The 20,007-nt window shown below is 42.7% G+C and overlaps 1 protein-coding gene across 1 annotated transcript in view; it reads left to right on the forward strand.

Annotated features, from left to right (window-relative positions):
• LAMA1 (laminin subunit alpha 1) overlaps window positions 1–2,868 on the forward strand; it is a gene marked incomplete at both ends in the record, with an annotated part of 143,577 nt that extends 140,709 nt beyond the window's left edge. Inside the window, 2 exons of the mRNA XM_079717957.1 lie at window positions 1,855–2,077; window positions 2,708–2,868. Of these exons, the coding sequence (XP_079574083.1) occupies window positions 1,855–2,077; window positions 2,708–2,868 (384 nt within the window). The remainder of the gene's footprint in view (window positions 1–1,854; window positions 2,078–2,707) is intronic.
• Window positions 2,869–20,007: the final 17,139 nt, after the last annotated feature.

Raw genomic sequence — 20,007 nt, forward strand, 5'->3', positions numbered from 1 at the left:
TCACACGGGCAGCTTCATGTAACCACCAGAATCAGGACGATGGTACCATTACCACAAGGCTCCCTCAAGCCACCCCCTTCACATCCACACCGACTCCCTCCCCCTGTGTCCCTCACCCCTGGCAACCACTGATCTGCTTTCTGTCGCTCTGATTGTTTATTCACAACTGTTACATAAATTAAATCATGTAGTATGTATTCTCTTGAGATTGGTTTTTTACACTCTGTCTCATTTCCTTGCAGTTTATCCAGGTTTGTTGTGAGTATCGATGGCAATTCATTTCTTTTTATTACAGAGTATTCCATAAGATGGATGCACAACAGTCTAATTTTTTTAATACAAAAACATAATTGTTTTCTATAACTTCCTTATCCCCAGAGGGCCAGATGAGAACTTGGGAAGGTCTGCTATACCACTCATCAGACATGGGGAGTCAAGGTGGTGGTCTCTTGGGTCCTCTCTCTCCCTAATGCACTTTTACTGCACTGTGGTCAACTCATGTTGTTGTGGGATTATGACGCTTGACTCTTCCTGAGCTACTTACTGCCTCCCGGAAGGCAAGGAACAAGTCTCTTGATTCTCCCAAACTTATTAGCTTGTTTCTCGTATTTCCCTACTTACTCCCCACTGGGACTTTGGCCCCTAGGATATCCTAGAATGGGGGTGGGGAGGATATAATAAAGTCACAAGTCCTTCACCTATTCTCCCTCTTTATGTCATCTTCATGTTGAAACAAAAGTGCCTTTACATCCTATTGCTGCCGCTCTGCACTGTGGCTTATAGCCAACATCTTTTCTTAGCTGTACTTCAAAAGAATTTTGAAAATTTTTTTATCCATTTGTACATTTAAAAAATTTTTATTTTATTTATTAATTTATTTTTGGCTGTGTTGGGTCTTTGTTGCTGCATGCGGGCTTTCTCTAGTTGTGGCAAGCGGGGGCTACTCCTTGCTGCGGTGTGCGGGCTTCTCACTGCGGTGGCTTCTCGTTGTGGAGCACAGGCTCCAGGCACGCGGGCTTCAGTAGCTGTGGCTCACAGGCTCTAGAGCACAGGCTCAGTAGTTGCAGCTCACGGGCTTAGTTACTCCGCGGCATGTGGGATCTTTCTGGACCAGAGCTCAAATCTGCATCCCCCGCCTTGGCACGCGGACTCCTAACCACTGCGCCACCAGGGAAGCCCCGTTTGCACATTTTTATGTAACATCTGAAAAATGTTATCAGAAGTGTTAACAGTTGCAAAAATGTAATTTCTTATGTATTGTATATTTTACTTCTATTATTGGCTTATTATTTATTCTTTTAAAAATATTTCTAGTGGCTGCCCAAGTCTTTACAGTGTATCTCTTTAATTTGTCACAGTCTACCTTGAAATGAGTAGCTTCACATATAGCATAAGAACCTTACAACAGGATAGTCATAATTCTTACCTCCCACCTTCTGCACGTCTCCAATTTTTTGTGCTACCACTTGCTGTAGTAGAGCATCTATGGTTTGTCAGAAGGGAGTTAGTAAATGTTCCTTCACAGGTGCTATAGGAACTGACACCCTCAGTAAACCCAGGGGCTCCTGTTGTGCTGAAAATGAGGCACTGATCTGAGGATGCAATGCTAAGATCGTGGCTCAGGCTTGTTCCCATGGAGGTGGCCATTTTCCATTCTGAAACCTTGGGAATAGGATAGCATCAGAATCCTTAAGAGGCTATTTTTCAAAACCACTGTTTGTTTTTCATAGTTAGCCCTCCTTTTTAGAAGAATGCTCTGATTTTTTCCACTCCGAGAACATTATGTGAATGGACTGTGTTCCTTAAATCGGGAAAAATTCACCAAGATATTTGCTGTGTCTATTGTTTGTTTAGCTCTTGTTTCACGTTAACAATGGTGCTGGTAGGATAACAGCCACATACGAACCCAAAGCTCCCAATACTCTCTGTGATGGAAAATGGCACACGCTTCAGGCAAACAAAAGCAAACATCGTGTGGTTCTGATTGTCGATGGGAATGCAGTTCAAGCTGAAAGTCTACACACCCAGTCTACCTCTGCTGACACCAACAATCCCATTTATGTTGGTGGCTATCCTGGTGCGTATGTCGTCTGCTCTGCTCATTCACTTTTGAGGGGCATTGCCACTGGGGAAAGTCTTAGTTCATGTGGATATAGAATAGGGATGAAGAAAAATACATGGCTTGGGTGATAAATCCTTTACCATTTTAGCAAGTCTATTTCAAATTCCTAGGAATTCTTGGAAAAATTAAAATAATCTATACACATAAGGTAATCACTAGGTAAGACTCCGAGAACATCGGATGTGATGTACAGGAAGCTGGATGACTTCACTGAGAAAGATCTTCCCAGATGACCCCCAAGTTGGGAATCATTTTAGGGGTCAGTAATCATTTTAGAGGACAAACATGTGTCTTATGCTCTCACATCGATTTCTGGATTCAAATTATGAATTTTAGATGTTCCAAGTAATTGATACAAATGTTAATAAAATAAAAGTCCCTTTTATGACTTTTTAAGTCACTATACCTTAAAATTGTTTATTAATAGTTTTCTATGAATTCTGCTATCACTGAAGCCACTTATGTAGAAAAATATTCTTCTAATTTTGGTCTGGAAACCACAAGAAGTTATTTTTGTTCCTATTGTGCTACCTATGTCATTTAGCAAAATTTAACACTATTTATCTTCTCTTCTTTCCTAAACAGCTGATGTAAAGCAAAACTGCCTGAGCAGCCAGACCTCCTTCCGGGGCTGTTTGAGAAAACTCACTCTAATTAAGGGCCCACAAGTGCAATCCTATGACTTCAGCACAGCTTTTGACCTACAAGGAGTTTTCCCTCATTCCTGTCCTGGGACTGAGTCCTGAACTTTGGGGAACTCCTCAGTTGGGAATCATCATTTATATTTTGAGGAGAATTATTTGGTGAATTAAAACCTTTACAGTTCAGATTTCATTTCCAACTCAGGTTAAATGTTCCCAGAGAGAAATTTTTTGTTTATGTCAAACTAAAACCACATGTACAACAAATACCTCTATTAAATAGTTTAAAATGTAAATTGAATTCACTGGCTCTTTCTTTAAAGTTTTTTAAATGAAACTTTAAAAATGTTGAATATTCTATTGATTACTTGACAGTATTTCATGTTTTGCATTTTGAACTTTTAAAAAATAAAATATCACTATAGACGATAATAGATTAGAGCAGAGTATGAATACTTTCATTTCTTTATCAAGATTTTAAGCTCCAATTCCTACAAAGAACATGTATTCAATAATACTACTGGGTACGTTCCAGCAGAGGGCACCAGCTGTTTGCCCCAAAAGCACTTTAAACACCAGCAAGTCACAGGGCAAAGGGAACACAGGAAGAAGGCAGAGCCTCCTCTAGACATATCCTTGTTTGGTAAGGACCTAACCTAACAGAGTATTTTCCAAGACGAAAGAAAAAAAAAAAGTGGCCTCATAACTCGTTAGCTCTTCTTTTACTGTTAATTTTATTTTCAATCCTTGGGATGAGACAGTTTTCCTTGATCAGCTACTTTTTCTGGGAGAATGTGTGTAAATTCCAGAAGGAGGAAAATTTTAAAGCCATAAATATATTTTAACGAACTAAGCAGTTTTAAACTAAGATCTCTGAAGGATCATTTAATTCCCTGCAAATATATTTTAGCTTTGCTCTGCAGCCGTGGCTGGAGTCAAAATGGCTACTATTCCATTTGCTTCAGAAAAATGACTGCACTTTGCAAATGCTTACTTGAAGAGAGGTCTCTACCACTCTTAGAAATGACCTGCTTTTATAATATGGAAGGTGATAGGTTCAGTTTCTATTTCTGTGAGAGATTTTAATTTCATAAACAAGGAAGACAACTGTGGTCCTGGGCCCTGTCCTTCTGTGCCTTGCTCATGTTTGTGAACCCTTGTAGCGATCTGCACCTCCTGGCTGATGCAATTCCTTCCCAGTAAACAACTGCATGAAGATATTAGGAAAGGTAGCAGCCAACTGTGGGAGTGCTGTCTCTTCTATAGCATCTGGCAATTTAAGGAATTCAGACAACTGCAGACTTAAGGCAGCTCACTTGACAGCTGGATTAGGAAAAGGGCATTTGCCATCCCAGCAGTGAAAATGCACAAGGGGCCCCCTCACTGTGCCGTGGGTGGCCTTTCTGTTCATGTTTCTATGGAAACCATCTACAGCGGGAGATGACGGCTCAGACATTCTAGACCTTGGTTCCTCACACTGGGTGAGGAAAAGATGCAAACCAGGACAGACAGCAGGTTGTAGAGTTGCCCTGGGCTTCTGCCCGTCTCTCCCCCTCCCCACTTGTTAATAAAGCTAAAGCAGAGTTTGGGCCTTTCGTGGTTATAACTATTCCCAAGGCCTCTCTTAGAAGACCCCCTCAAGGGAGCACCCAGCTCTCTCCCCTTTGGCCTTTACAGAGCACGAGTAGAGCCACCCTTGGTTTGGCTGTCTCCCCATGATGGTAAAGAACCTGGGCTCCAGCTCAGACACCTGGCTCTGACTCTCACTGCAGGGCCTTATGCTGGTTCCTTAACCTCTCTCAGCAAGGCAGGGTTCAGGTCTTTAGTGTAAGGTTGCCAGATAAACTACAGGACACCCAGTTAAATTTGAATTTCAGATAAACAATGAACATGTTTTTAACTATTCCACAATATATTTTTTATTTGCTAAATCTGGCAATCCCACTTTACAGGCTCCAAGGGCCTAGAAAGATTGATACCCCCTTCCCTCCCTACCAAATAATTCAAAAAAAATTTTTAAATCTACACCTTAAAAGACATGCAATATAACTTGCTGAAGATCATACTTTTCCCATGATGCTTTTATTGAAACATCAGATTATTTTCAAAACCTATTTTTGGTGGCCCAAGCATTTGCTTAGTTTGTTAATCCATCACTGTTTTTAAAAATTGTGGTAAAATATAGATAGCATAAAACCATTTTTACTGGGGCTCCCCTGGTGGTGCAGTAGTCAAGAATCCACCTGCCAATGCAGGGGACACGGGTTCAAGCCCTGGTCTGGGAAGATCCCACGTGCCACGGAGCAACTAAGCCTGTGTGCCACAACTACTGAGCCTGCGATCTAGAGCCCGTGTGCCACAACTACTGAGTCCACACGCCTAGAGCTGGTGCTCCACAACAAGAGGAGGCACTGTAATGAGAAGCCCACGCACCACAACCAAGAGCAACCCCTGCTTGCTGCAACTAAAGAAAGCCCGCGAGCAGCAACGAAGACCCAACAGAGCCAAAAATAAATGAATTTATTAAAAAAACATTTTTACCACTATCTTAACCACTTTTTAAGTTATTTAACCACGATTTTAACCATTTTTAAGTGTATAGTTCTCTGGTTTTAGGTACTTTTTTTTTTTTTTTTTTTTGCGGTACGCAGGCCTCTCACTGTTGTGGCCTCTCCCGTTGCAGAGCACAGGCTCCGGACGCGCAGGCTCAGCAGCCATGGCTCACGGGCCCAGCCGCTTCGCAGCATGTGGGATCTTCCCGGACCGGGGCACGAACCCGTGTCCCCTGCATCGGCAGGCGGCCTCTCAACCACTGCGCCACCAGGGAAGCCCTTCAGTGCTGTTTCTAAGCCTCAATCTTCTACCTGTAAGGTGTAGTTATACCAACCATGGAAAGGCATATATTTGGAAATATTACTAAAATTGACTCAAAAAGAAGGAGAAAATCTGGATAAGCAAATAACACTGACCTTAATCCTCAGTGAAATATAATCCTCAGTCAAACCTGCTGGCAAAAAAAAGTGCAAGGATCAGTTGGTTTAAAGACAAGCTTTATTAAACACCAGCAACAAGAAAAAAAAAACTAACCAATGCATTTAACACAGCTGGTATAACCTTTATGAGGCCTGATTTATATAATACCTTATTGATTTTCCTATATTATCTGTCTCTACAACCATCTCTAAAAGGATGCATCATAATTAGGGATGATGTACACGTGACTGGATATGGAACAACCATATTCAACACAGGCTTATGAATTAAGTGCCAGTTTAGTATCCAAACCAGAAATTGAGATGAAAATAGATTAAATGCTCTGTTAGAATTGATGGGCCAGGAGGCATGTGTATTCTCACCTTAGAACACTATAAATCAAGGGCTAAGTTGTGGTACCATGAGAAAGACAGGTACTGGGAAGGTTTAAAGAGGTAGCTGTAACTAGGCTTTGCAGAATGCACACGAGCAGCTTTTGTGGGCCACAGACAATTTACAAAGTGCTTTCTTATGCACGGTGTTGTTTGGGTCTAGAGAGGAGGTGTGGAACCATGACACATGGGTCTAAGCTGCCCAGCTGAAAGAAAGGGGAGTGTTAGGAATAATGGGGGGCAGGTGGGAGAACGGGCAGGTGGAGAGAGAACAGAGTGGATGGGGCCTAATCATGGAGAGCCCAAAAGTTGAGGTAGGAAGGAGACTGGATGCAATGCCTTATGAAGTGTCAGGGTTTTCCATTAGGAGAGTGGTGTGATGAAACGGTGCATTTGAAATCATAAACTAGGTGGAGAGTGCAGCCTGAGTCAGCTAGTTGAGCAACACTAATTGAGTGGTGGCTGATACCAGGGCAGTGATAAAGGACAAGAGAGGTGTATAGGAACGTTAGAGGCTCCAGCAGTGCATTAGCTTTAGGCAGTAAAAGATCGGGAGCTTGGACAATGAGAACGGTGGTTCCACAGACAGGAGGTAAATTGAGAAAAATTATGAACTTAAGCTTTGAATGTATTGAATTTGAGAGAATGGTGAGAACATCTGAATGGAGGTGTCTCAGCCAGCTGGCTGGATTAAGGACTGGCCCAGGACTCTTCTCACTACTGCAAGCTTTGTCATTTATATATCAAACAGTATTTGTCTTTCTCTGTATGACTTATTTCACTATGCATAATACCCTCCAATTCCACCCATGTTGTTGCAAAAGAGCAAAATTTCATTCTTTTTTAATTTTTAATGGCTGAATTCCACTGTATGTACATGTACCACATCTTTATCCATTTGTCTATTGATGGACACTTGTGTTGCTTCCATATCTTGGATACTGTAAATAATGCTACTACATTGCTATATTGCAATGCTACACTGGAGTGCATGTATCTTTTCAAATTAGTATTTTTGTTTTTTAATGGTTCTTATTTATGCTCATTTTCCCCCTCAGATTGTATGTGCTCCTCAACAATCTGTTAATTGGTTCATAGCTCCTGGAAGGTCTATATTGTGTTGGATATTTCTTGGGCATTTCTCCCAGAGCTAAAATAATTAGGACCTATGGGAGATTATTAGTAGATAATTGTTGAGTTGAATATTAGTTTATCATTTTTTTCCAAAAATACATCAGCAGTGTAGTTCTTCCTATAAATTTCAAAAGTTCTTTGCAAATGTAATTCCTCTGAGCCATCTAATAAGCATAGAGCAAATGGCAGAATAAGCCTCTTTTGCAAGATATTCCCAAAGGAAGTTCTAAAGGCCGAACAGTTTTCATAATATCAATACGTAGTGAAATTTTCAGCTTAATATTCTGAAGTGTCAAAACTATCAGGATTTTTTCAAACTGTGACAAAGACATAGCTCATGTTCCTTTCAAACTCTCTCAGGGTCCAGCAATGGGACCATCACTGTTGTCTGAAGCAAGGACTTGGGTTAAAAACATAATGGAAATCATTTTTTTCTCTCTGAGTAACACAATTTAGAAATAATATTTTCTTCTCAGAGTATATATAGTGGGTAATATTTAATTATAAAGTATTAAAACACAAACTCCCATCTTGAATATTGAAAAGCTGTGGTGGTCTCTGTTTACATAATTAGAGGAATTTCACTGACATGAAAGAGTAAAGTTTATGGCAGTTTGTTTTAGTCAGAACCATTATAAACATCAAGCATTTCATCAACAATTTAATTTTTAGCATGTGTTCAAAGTCCAAATGTGACTGTCTGTTATGAATAAAAACATAGTAAAAGCTTTAATAAAAATTGAAAAGCACTGAGTTGTGTCCCTATTAGGTGCTCAGCAGAGAACAATTAGGGAAAGAACATCAGTCAAGGGAGCAGATGGGAGCTTGTGAGGAACAGACACACCAGAGGTTACATGTGGTGTGTAACCAAAATGGTGTGTATCCATTTGCAACCAGACTAGAAAGGTAAGCAGGATTTAGGTGTGGTTAGGAAATTAATGAGTCTGATTAAATGTATTAAATTGATTTAAATGTAATGCTGGGACTTCCCTGGTGGCGCAGTGGTTAAGAAACCGCAGCCAATGCAGGGGACACAGGTTCGAGCCCTGGTCCAGGAAGATCCCACATGCCGCAGAGCAACTAAGCCTGTGTACCACAACTACTGAGCCTGCACTCTAGAGCCTGCAAGCCACAACTACTGAGCCCACGAGCCACAACTACTAAAGCCTGCACGCCTAGAGCCTGTGGTCCACAACAAGAGAAGCCACCGCAATGAGAAGCCCGTGCACCACAATGAAGAGTAGCCCCCGCTCGCCACAACTAGAGAAAGCCCGTGCGCAGCAATGAAGACCCAATGCAGCCAAAAATAAATAAATAAATTTATAAAAAATAAAAATTTAAAAAAATGTAATTCTGTACCTTTGAAGTTTGATTAAATTGATCATGGAGTTTAAGAAAAAAATACGAGTGAGAAAGGCAAAATGTGGAAAATCATCTGGCAGGCTAAACTAAGTCTGGCTGGAAAAAAATGTTCAAACTCAGAAGACTCTGTGAAAATCTTTCAATCTTCTAGGTGAGATCAGAAGTGAACTGAAGAAAGCATTTCTTAATAGGCTAACCTAAAAGATAACACTTTTTCCTCCTCTTGTTGTTATACTGGAATTGAGTAAAGTTGGGGAGAAAAAGGAGAGGAATCCTAAAATGGTAAAGTGACTAGACAAATCAGTGAATTATTGCTGACTTATAGCAATTCCCGAAGTCAAGTGAAAGGTATGCATTTGTGTGTGTGTGTATGTATGTGTGTGTGTGTGTGTGTGTGTGTGTGTGTGTGTGTGTGTGTTTTAGTTGATATATAACCAACAGAAAGTGGGATAGAACTTATGGTCTGAACATAACCTAGTCGATTTCTTACTAAAACACAAAACATCAACAATTCTTCAGTGACGTATAATAGGACCCAGGGTCTACAATACATAACATTCACATTTGTTATGTCCAGGATACAACTCAAAATCTTTCAACATATTGATACATACAACCAGGAAAATAGGGCCAATTCTCAAGGGGAAAAAAATGCCAACCTCAAAATGGAACTAAAAGACAAAAACCTTAAAGCAATGATTATATCTATGCTACATAAGGTCAGGGTAAACACATCTGAAATGAATGAAATGATACAAATTCTCAACAGAGAAATGGAAAATAGAAAAAGGAACCGACTGAAAATTACTGAACTGAAAAATACAATATCTGAAGTGAAAAAAATCACTGGATAGTCTCAGTATCAGAATGTAGATGGTAAAGGAAAGGGTCAGCAAACTTGAAAATAGAACAATGAAAATTATCCAACATAACAAACAGAGAGATAAAAGATTGAAAAAAACCCCAGAGTGTCAGGTAGATAACTTCTACAGATCTATCATAGCATAATTGGAGTCCCATAGGCAGAAGAGAGAGTGGTTGGAACAAAATTTTTTCATCAAGAATGACAAAAAGTCCCCCAAATGTAGTGAAATACATACATTTACAGATTCAAAACACTCAGCAAACTCCATACAGAAAAATTTCAAAGAAAACAATGCCTCAACACAATAATCAAACTTCTAAAATCCAAAAATAATTGAAGAATTATTGAAATCAGCTAGAGGAAAAAAGCACACATTACATACCGAGGAACAATGATTCAAATATCTATGAATTTCTCAGGAGAAATCCCAAAGGCCAGAAGATAGCAGAACTACATCTTTAATGTACAAAAAGAAAAGAGTTTATCAACCCAGAATTCTACATCCAGTGAAAATATAAAAGTATCTTTCAGGGCTTCCCTGGTGGCACAGTGGTTGAGAGTCCACCTGCCGATGCAGGGGACACAGGTTCGTGCCCCAGTCCAGGAAGATCCCACATGCCACAGAGCGGCTAGGCCCGTGAGCCATGGCCGCTGAGCCTGTGCGTCCGGAGCCTGTGCTCCGCAACGGGAGAGGCCACAACAGTGAGAGGCCTGCATACTGCAAAAAACAACAACAACAACAACAAAAAAAAAGTATCTTTCAGAGATAAAAGCAAAATAAGGACATTCTCAGATGAAAGAAAACAAAAGATAATTCATCAGGAGCGGTCCTGCTCTTGTATCCAGAATATATAAAGAACTCTTATAACTCAATAATAATACAAACAACCCAATTAAAAATGAGCAAAAGATATGAATGGATACTTCACAAAAGAAGAAATATGAATGACCAAATGCAGAAGAAAAGACTCATCATCATTAGTCATTAGGAAAATGTAAATTAAAACCACAAAAAGATTCAACTATATACTATCTAGAATGGCGAAGTGTTTACAAGGACATTGAGCAACTGTAACTCTTGTAAACTGCTGGTGGGAATATACAATGGTTCAACCACCTTGGAAAAGTTTGGTAATTTCTTTAAAAAGTTAAATATACACCCACCACATGTCCATTCTATTCTATTCTTGGTTTTTATGAGAGAGAAATAAAAACATATATCTACACAAAGACTTGTAGATACACATCCTTAGGAGATTTATTTGTAGTAGCCAAAAACTAGAATCATCCCAGATGTCCATCAATACAAGAATTGATAAAGTGTGGTATATTCATATACTGGAATATTACATAGAAATAACAAGGAATAAGCAACTGATACATCAACAACATGGATGACTCTTAGAAATATCAGAATTATGCTGAATGAAAAAAGCCTTACACAAAAATACATATTGTACGATATCATTTATATAAAAATCTAGAAAATGACTGAGGTCGAGAGAGGAATAGATTTCAAATTGGCATGAGGAGACTTTTTGGGGTGATGGAACTGTTGACTATTTTGTTAGAGGCAATGGTTTCATGGGTCTATACATATATCAAAACCAGTCATTTTATATATCTGCTGTTTAACTGTACTTAATATACCTCAATAAAGTTGTAAAAAAAATAATTTAAAAATGTTGACAACACAAATCCTCTCTCTTTAGTCCTATGGCTATTAATAGGCTCAATTTAAATTCCACATGGGCATTTGAATTTGTTATATCAAAGCATGCTTATAACACTGAACATTCTTGCAGGGAAGACACCGTCCCTGAAATCACATTACATGACTGACCAGGGACCTGGGGGGTTTGCAGTTCTCCATTAAGTGAAATATTCAAGGTAATTGAAATCTCTGCTTATGTCAGTATTAACTACAAATTTCCATGTGTTTCAGATTTCTCCAATTAACTTACTGTCTATGAAATGATGAGAAATGGATTATTAATTGATTGAGGATCTGGCTAGGCCCCAGGGTAGTCATTTTAAACCTGTACAAATAGCAGGTAAGAAAAGAGAGAAGGCTTATATGATCTGACCCAAAACACTCTGGAAGGAAATTTTAAAAAATAAATACAATTCTTCTCAGACCTGTCTAACACGCCCATGCAGAAAACAGGAGAATATGCCAGGGAATGAATATTGAGGGCTTGGGAAGGGGTGGGCTTAGAAGCGGAGGAGGGGAATATAAGGCTGGCTAAGAGAATATTTATTGCTATGCAGGCACTTTCCCCACAAAAAATAAAATATGGTTCTTGATTTTTGTTATATATTTTTTTCTCTTACCAGTCTGATCTTAAATCATTGAGAACTCATTTCAGTCATTTCAGGTCATCGATCACTACCACTCTTAATATTATGTTTTTAATCATGTACAAAATAGTCTTTAAATACTAAAATTCCATTTTTGCTTGACTTCACACTCTGAAGACATTCAGTGTGTGTTTTTCTCAGATAAATGTTAGTAAATTTCACTTCCAATCCCCTAAATGTGGATGTTCCCCAAATTTCCAATATTGACTTTGTCTTTCTGTTTTTCCTGTCTTTAACTTTGACCTCATCTACATATAAGGTTTCAAACATATCCGAGGTGCAAAGTATTCCAAAAGATTCAAAAAGTCAATATTCACAGTCCTGATGTGTCCTTCAAAATCCAGTTCCTGCTGCTACGAAGCATTTCCACTTGGATGTGTCACCCAGCACCTCAGACTCACCTTGTCCAAACATGCCTATTTCCTCCCCACCTCTAGCCCACCCAATTAATTTCATCTCTGGATTTCCCTATTTTTATTGGTGCTACTATCATTCTTTCAATAGGTTATAAATTATCCCATTGTTAGAAATGTCAGGATAATGCTAATACTCATATCCAACGAGTCAGCCAGTGTTACTGCTTTTCCCTTCAAAATGTGTTTTGCATTCCCAACTTTATTTCCGTTTGCTAGTTTTTGTCTTTTTCCACTCATTCAATAAATACATATACACCAATAACTATATGAGAGGCACTATTCTTGGTCCTGGGGTACGAACGAAACAGACCAAGTCGCGCCCTCCTGACTTCATCTATCCTACCACCTTGGTGTCAGTCTCTTCCAGCTTGAGGGGGGCTGTCTACTCAGTGCAGCCTGCTTGCACTGCTAAAGTGCTCCTTTGCTATATCACTACGCCCCCTCTTGCCTCTCAAGGGCTCTGTAAGATAAATTCCACCCTCTTAGAGTTCCATCCCCTACAGTCTATGGAGGACCATCCCAAACTCCTTACCTCCCTGGCCCTCTGTCCCGGCCAAAATTGGATCTTTGCTTTTGGCTCATTCCCACTTCATTACTCTTGCCTATTATACTTTTCCATCTAAAATTTAGTCTTCTCATCTCTCTACATGTGACATTCTTAAATTCCCCCTCTTATGTGAATTCTTCCCAGCCCACTTCTACCTTTCTTGCCCACTTCTGAATTATTTTATCACATATACCTGGCAATTAGTCATGGTTTACCTTAGGGCATCTATTGCATTGCAAAGGACTCCTTATTAACTGCACTGTTATTTATCTTTAAATGTTTGTCTTTTCACCAATCTTAAGTAGCTAAGTTAAACAATAGTTGATGCAATATATCTGACTTTAAGAAATTGCATACCAGCCTGTCCTCCCTAACTCATAAAAGTTTGACCAAACCCAAGATCAGGAAGACAGAGTTGAGCCTTGCCTCCTGTTCTCCTTGCTGGTGGACCTAGTAATAAAGCTCTTATTTCCTCAAGGCTGGTGCAATAGTATTGGCTTCCATGCGCATTGGGCAGTAAGCCCTTGCTCAGTAACAAAGGATGTTTACATTTTGTTAGAAAGAAGTGAGGGGACTTCAATCAAAGGGGAAAATATCATTTGAGAGTCTATACAATAATAGCTTAGTTGACATTTGAAGAAAAATGTAAAATATTCAATTCTCCCACTCTTTAAGATATAAGAGCTAATAATAAAAACATTCTTAATTTCCTTATTAAGGCTTGTTTAGAAAGAGAGAAAAGATGGAGAAAGGAAGAAAATAAGATTTGGTGATTTCCAGGAATGGGGAAAAGATGACAGACACCAAGGGATAGGAAAGGCCATCTCTTCAAGCCCACCCCAATGATCATTCCTATTGTATGGCTACCATAAATACCATACTTTCTTCAACTATTCAAATTACAGATATTTAGTAACACTATCCACCTAAGTTCCTTTGTACTTGTCCACAAGTTCTCATGTTTTTGTTCAGAAAATATTGTCACCTGTTTTACCTAGGCCTCAGTCTAATCCCTATTGCTTCCAGTCTCTCCCCGCTGCTGAATGCTTAGCCAAAAAGTGATCCTTCTTTTCCCTTTTCCCTTACCCCATTCACCCTGTGCCACACTAGTGCAAGCAAACTCCCCTCCTAACTTGCTTAGGTGATGTCCATCCCATACCCCTATCCCCGTTTCCTCTAGGACAGCAGCACTTTCCACCTGGCCACCTTCATCCCCCCAGCCTTGGGTTAATAAGACATTTACAGAAGTTAAATAATCTGCACTTACTTATATAACTGGTAGGTAGCAGAGTGAAACCTGAATAGAGGTGCTTATACCTGTATACCTCCCCCTATGCCCTCGCTCCTAATTACCATACTAAGTATGATTATAGTGATTAAGGGAGATTATAAAGTAATGAAATGGATGTTTCTGTATGGCTTGTGACAAATCTATAGGTACTGCATATATCATGTAAATGAGACCATCTATGCAATATTTATGCCTGATTAGAAAGACTTCTCATGGGTTGTCTTAGGTGAGCATTGGTCTGCATTCTGCTGAAATACTTCAAGTTTAATGTGCTTTTAGATACTATAGTCAAGAATGGCACATTTTATACCTAAAGATTCCAATCCACAAATGAATTGTTTCGTGCCATTGAGCAGCAACTAGAAAATGTGCTTTGCGTTACATTTACTGTAAGATGCAAATAAAACATTAGAGAGCTTAGCTCCTGCACAGATGATAAAAGGATTACTTGCAACCTTTCAGAAGACACCAAGTGTCTTTAAGAAGAAACCAAAGTTTAAAAGGGAGGATAGCAAAAAAGTGTGTTTTCATTCTTCCATATGGGTAATGTGAGCTGTAAACAACGCACAAGGTTGGAGAAGTGGGGCCTGGATCAATTACTGAAAAGGAAGAATAACAAAAATGTTTCTCCAAGTTTCTAGAGTTTTAGGGTTCTAGAAAGAGTTCTAGAATTTTTTTTTTTTTTTGCGGTACGCGGGCCTCTCACCGCTGCGGCCCCTCCCGCCACGGAGCACAGGCACCAGACGCGCAGGCCCAGCGGCCATGGCTCACGGGCTCAGTCGCTCCGCGGCACGCAGGATCCTCCCGGACCGGGGCACAAACCCGAGTCCCCTGCATCATCAGCAGGCGGACTCTCAACCACTACGCCACCAGGGAAGCCCGAGTTCTAGAATTTTCAAAGTGCTCTTACGTATATGACCTCACGTTACCATACTGATCCCCAGCAGCAGGCAGAGTAAGTGTAAGGTTCTCCACCTTACAGAGGAGGAAGCTGAGGCTCAGTGTCAAAATCCTTTATGAAACTTTTCACACCTAATAAATAACAAGGAGGCACAAGTAATCCGAATGTTGTTTTAAAATTTTGGAAACAGCTACCTACTTCCTGAATGGCAGCACTGACCTGACAAACGAAGTTTTCCCTGGATGACTTAGACCAAAAGTAATCTATAGGGGAGGATTTTTAGGCCAAATTATGAATCAAGGTCATGCTGATGGAGTTTTGTTTATTACAGAAATGGATCTCAGGGATCAAATGTAGATAATGAACAACAGAAAAAAAGAAAGGAGCCACAAGATCTTATACTTCCAAGGTGTTAAAGACAACATTCCTTCCCTCGATAATATATACTGAGCAACTACCGCGCGCCAGTCACCATGTTAGATGTTAGGAATCCCGCGGTAAGCAAAACAGGTATTTGCTCCCATCCTCACAGAGGTTACAATCCAGTGTGTAGGGTGTAGGATGAATGAGATATATATCAAGTTTTTAAAAGAAATCTCAAAACTATATGATTATAAACCACGCTAACACCCCGATCTGACTTCCACTTCCAGAACTAGAAGTAAACTGATGTTTATAAGCCAGCCGGGCTATGGCATTTTTGTCCTAGCAGCCTGAAGGGACTTCGGAGGACTGATCTAACCTGGCCCTCTGGGGGGCCAGAGGAAGCTTCTCTGAGGACGTGATGGAGATGCTGAGGTCTGACGGCTGAGCATGAAGCACGGGTCTGCTGCTGGGCGGCAAGAGGTTGGAGTGGCACTGGAAGGCTGTTAGGCAGGAGGGACAGATGGCGCAGAGGTGCTGAGACGCGCGAGGGGAGGAACAAATCCTAAGAAACCTGAGCTTCTTAGGGGGCTGTCTCCACCCCCGCCTCCCTTTCTCCCTCTATCCTCAATGCAGCATCCACCCCAAGGTCCCCTGACACGGCCTGCACTGAGGTCACCAGCGAAGGCCAGGGTGACTCTAAAGGTCACCTCTCCGGGACCACTTCTCTGCTCAGCAGCCATCAGCGTCCACCTGGGGCAGAGCCGGTGACGCCCCACCGTGTCCCCCGGGCACCGGCCAGACCACGCCGAACCTGAGCTCCCACCGCCAGCATCGGGCTCTTACCGGGCGCGGCCCCCGCTCACCCACGGAGCAGCCCCGCCTCGGCCCGGGTTTGGCTCCCTGACCCTGGGTCTCACCTGGAAGCCTCGCCGCCTCGAGCCCCGGCGCCCTCTCGGGTCCGCAGCCCCGGCCCAGCCCGCGTCCAGCGCGCGCACGCCTCCCGGTCACTGTCACGGGGCCGTGGGTGTCATTTACTCGCGGAAGGGACGGTGCAAACAAACGGGAGGAGGAAATACTGGGGGACCGGCCGGAGGCCGGCGCGGGGACCGGGCCGGAGTGGCCGGGGCCTGGGCCCCCTCCGCGGCCGGGCCGCCCCCTCGGACGGGCCGCTCCCGGCCTCGGGTCTCGGGAGTCCCAGGAGCCGCCGTTCTCCGTCGGAGGCTCGGCCCTCGCCCGCCTTGGACTCCTGATGGAATATTCGGCCCCGCCGGGTTGAGCAGTTTCATGGTTCTCTGGGGCCCTTTCCTCTCCTTAGACCGGGAAACCCGGGGCAAAGTTCTTCAGAGCTTCACCTCCCAGGTCAGCGTTGTGAGGCGCGAGCTACGCCCTGAAATGCGGAAAGCGTCGTCTATCAGGCCAGTCAGGCCCGCGAGCGTTAGACGTGGCGGGAAAGGATGTGCGCCCCGGAAGTGAGGGCCGCGCGCAGCTACTACGTCAGGGGGTGTGGCCTGAGCTCCAAGGAGGGCTTGAGGGGGGCGAGGCCTACCTGGTAGTGGGCGTGGCGATGGGGTGGGATGGGCGGGGTTGGCCTTCTTCAGAGGGGCGGGGGCGGGGAAGCGGGAAGGTGCACAGAGGGGCGGGGCCAGCCTGGCGGTGGGCGTGGCGGTTGGCAGAGTGGGCGGAGTGAACGTGCAGCGCGGGGGGGAGGAGTAAGGAAGTTGCGAGGGGGCCCAGAGGTGACTGCCCGGCCTTTTGTGACTTTGGTAGGATGGTTGGTGGCCGTTGACGGTTTGGTGGTGTGGTCTCAGCCCCGGGGGCAGGGTCAGTCATACCCAGGCTGTCCAGCTCTGTAGAAAGCAGAAACCCGCGGCCACACCAGGCTGCCAAGAGCATCTGCTCCGAGAAGCAAGGACCCTGCGAGGCCTGAGAGGTGGGGAGAGAAGCTGGGAACGGTGCGTTGTCACCTAGTGCTGCTCAGTGATTGATTGCTCAAGAGCCAGACAGTATTTGCAGCGAGGCTGGACATCGTGATTTCATGATCTCTCTTTTCGTAAATTAGAAAGCAGAGTAAATTACTCTGTTTATCCAGAGTGGACTTGGGACTCTAAGCCACTCAGGACGGGAGGCGAGCGTGTGCCGTTAGTGAAGCAGCCCTGGAACGGGCCAGGCTCACCTGGGACAGTTGCTAGAGGCCTGTGATGGTCACCTTCTAACAGGAGATTCTCTGAGACTCAGGAATGCGGGGACAGGTTGCTGGCAGCAAAAGGAGGCCGTTTGTGATCTTCAGTTGAGGACAAGTTGAAAATAGTGGGGGCCCCGGGGCTGCCGCCGCTCCTGGGGAGGCTCTCCCGATTAATGTGGATTTGGGGGCAGGCACAGTCTCTTCTGAACTCGAGGTGTCATCTACCTTTTTTATTCTTTTGCTTCAGACAGCAAGGCCAGGCCCAATAGATGGAAGCTACAGGGAGGCCAGTTTAGACTTGATTGAAGGTAAGGATGCAGCCACCAGAACAATGGGCATCCCCATTCCTAGCACTGGGCAACCATTTGCCAGGCAGGCAGAGCTTGACAGTGAAAAGAGCATGGCTTTGGCAATGAGACGTCTCTCTGCTTAAGGTTCTAAATTGATCATTTAATTCTCCAAGCCTGTATTTCCTCTTTCCTTAAGAAAAGAACATGCTACTGTTCCCCCCAACTGGGGGGTCTTCCCTGTGTTTTTCAGTCAAAGAAGGCTACAGGGCTTCCCTGGTGTTGTGTGGACATAGCGATCTAAGCTGCCTACTGAAAACAGAGGGTTCCGGGTTCAGAGTAACGGCAAAGCCTACAAAGTGGGCGGGGCCTGATTATGGAAAACCCAACAAAACTACCTCATGCCCATTTCCAGCCAATCCCACTACAAGAGGCAACCAATTTCTGATGTCTATCACCACATAAGGGAGGTGTATGATTAACCTCATACTACTCTGCCAGTTTTGCAAAGTGGTTCTTCCATCTTACACGCCCACCAGCAATGAGAACGCCAGTTGCTCCATATCTTTGCCGACACTTGGTATTGTAACTCTTTTTTAATGTTGGCTATTATTAATCAGGGTATTCTTGTGTTTATGTAGTGCTATTACATTGGAATTAGCATTTCCCTGAGGGCTGATGATGTTGAGTACTTTGTCATGTGTATCGACCATTACTATACTTTGGTGGAATATTAGTTCAGGTCTTTTTTTGGCCGTTTAAAAACATGAGTTGTCTTTCTTTTTTGCTATTGGTTAGAGTGCTTTACATATCCTTGGTGTTAACACGTGCGTGTGACACACACACACAAATTTTCTCCCGATCTGTGACTTGACTTTTCAGTTTCTTAAAATTTTGTGGATCCAATTTATCAATTATTTCCTTCTATGGCTAACTTTTTGCTGTCCCATTGCAGTGAGACATAGTGAGGGCCACATGGTAGAAAAGCCTGTTCCCAATCTGTCATCTAAAGACATGCAGCTAAGGGCTGCACTGCTGTGCAGTAATAAAAATGTTACACAAATGCAGAGCAACAGCTGAGAATGAAATGTTAAGAGCATAAAAGTTCATAGACAAGATGACACTCTGTAGGAGTCCGCATGTGATTGTTAGTTGATAAAACTCAGATGAACCTTTGGTGACTGTCCTCCACCTGCTCCCAACTTCTGTCTGGCCTGTCAGGAAAGGTGTCATTTACTGCTGGGTTGATAAGAGAAGCAGGTCTGTGGAAGCCCCCAGCATCCCTGGGAACTCCTGAGTCTTTTCCATCTGCTCATATGCTTTGCTGTCAAACCCCATTTTGCAGAGATCTTTGGAATTGAACTAATGTACTTCATCACTTGTTACAGCCAACAGGATTCCAAGTTGATGTAGTGGAAGAGGTTGCAACTGGGCTCAAGCAGGGTGAAAACCTTCCAGGATGGCCAGCAGAGTGGAGCACCCACTCCATAGTCAAGAGCCAAGGGGAGAGGGACTTCCCTGGTGGTGCAGTGGGTAAGACTCCACACTCCCAATGCAGGGGGCCCGGGTTCAATCCCTGGTCAGGGAACTAGATTCCACATGCATGCCACAACTAAGGAGTCCACCTGCTGCAACTAAGGCCCGGTACAACCAAATAAATAAATATCTTTTTTAAAAAGAGCCATGGGGAGAGAGAACCCAGACATGCCCTCAAAGCCACTAACTGGGGGCCTGGGAATGACGGTTTCATCAGCCATGGAACAGGAAATGTGGTTTTAATTTGCATTTCCCTAGTGATGCGCGATGCTGAGCATTTTTACACGTGCTTATTGGCCATTTGTGTATCTTTTTTCATGAAGCGTCTGTTCAAATCTTCTGCCATTAAAAAAAAATTAGGTTGCCTGTCTTTTTATTAATGAATTCTTTATATATCCTGAATATCAGCCCTTTGTCAAATATATGCTTTACAATTATATTTTTCCTCAACCTGTGGTTTGCTTATTTGATTTCCTAATGGTCTCTTTGAGTTTTAAATTTTATTGAAGTCTGATTTATCAATTTTTTCTTTTATAAGGGTTGTTTTCTGTTCTGAAGAAATCTTTGTCTACTCCCAAGTCACAAAGCTATTCTCCTTTGTTTTCTTCGAAAAGCCTCATGGCATTAGGTT

The sequence above is a fragment of the Hyperoodon ampullatus genome (genome assembly GCF_949752795.1).
Source record: "Hyperoodon ampullatus genome assembly, chromosome: 13".
Classification (NCBI taxonomy): domain Eukaryota; kingdom Metazoa; phylum Chordata; class Mammalia; order Artiodactyla; family Ziphiidae; genus Hyperoodon; species Hyperoodon ampullatus.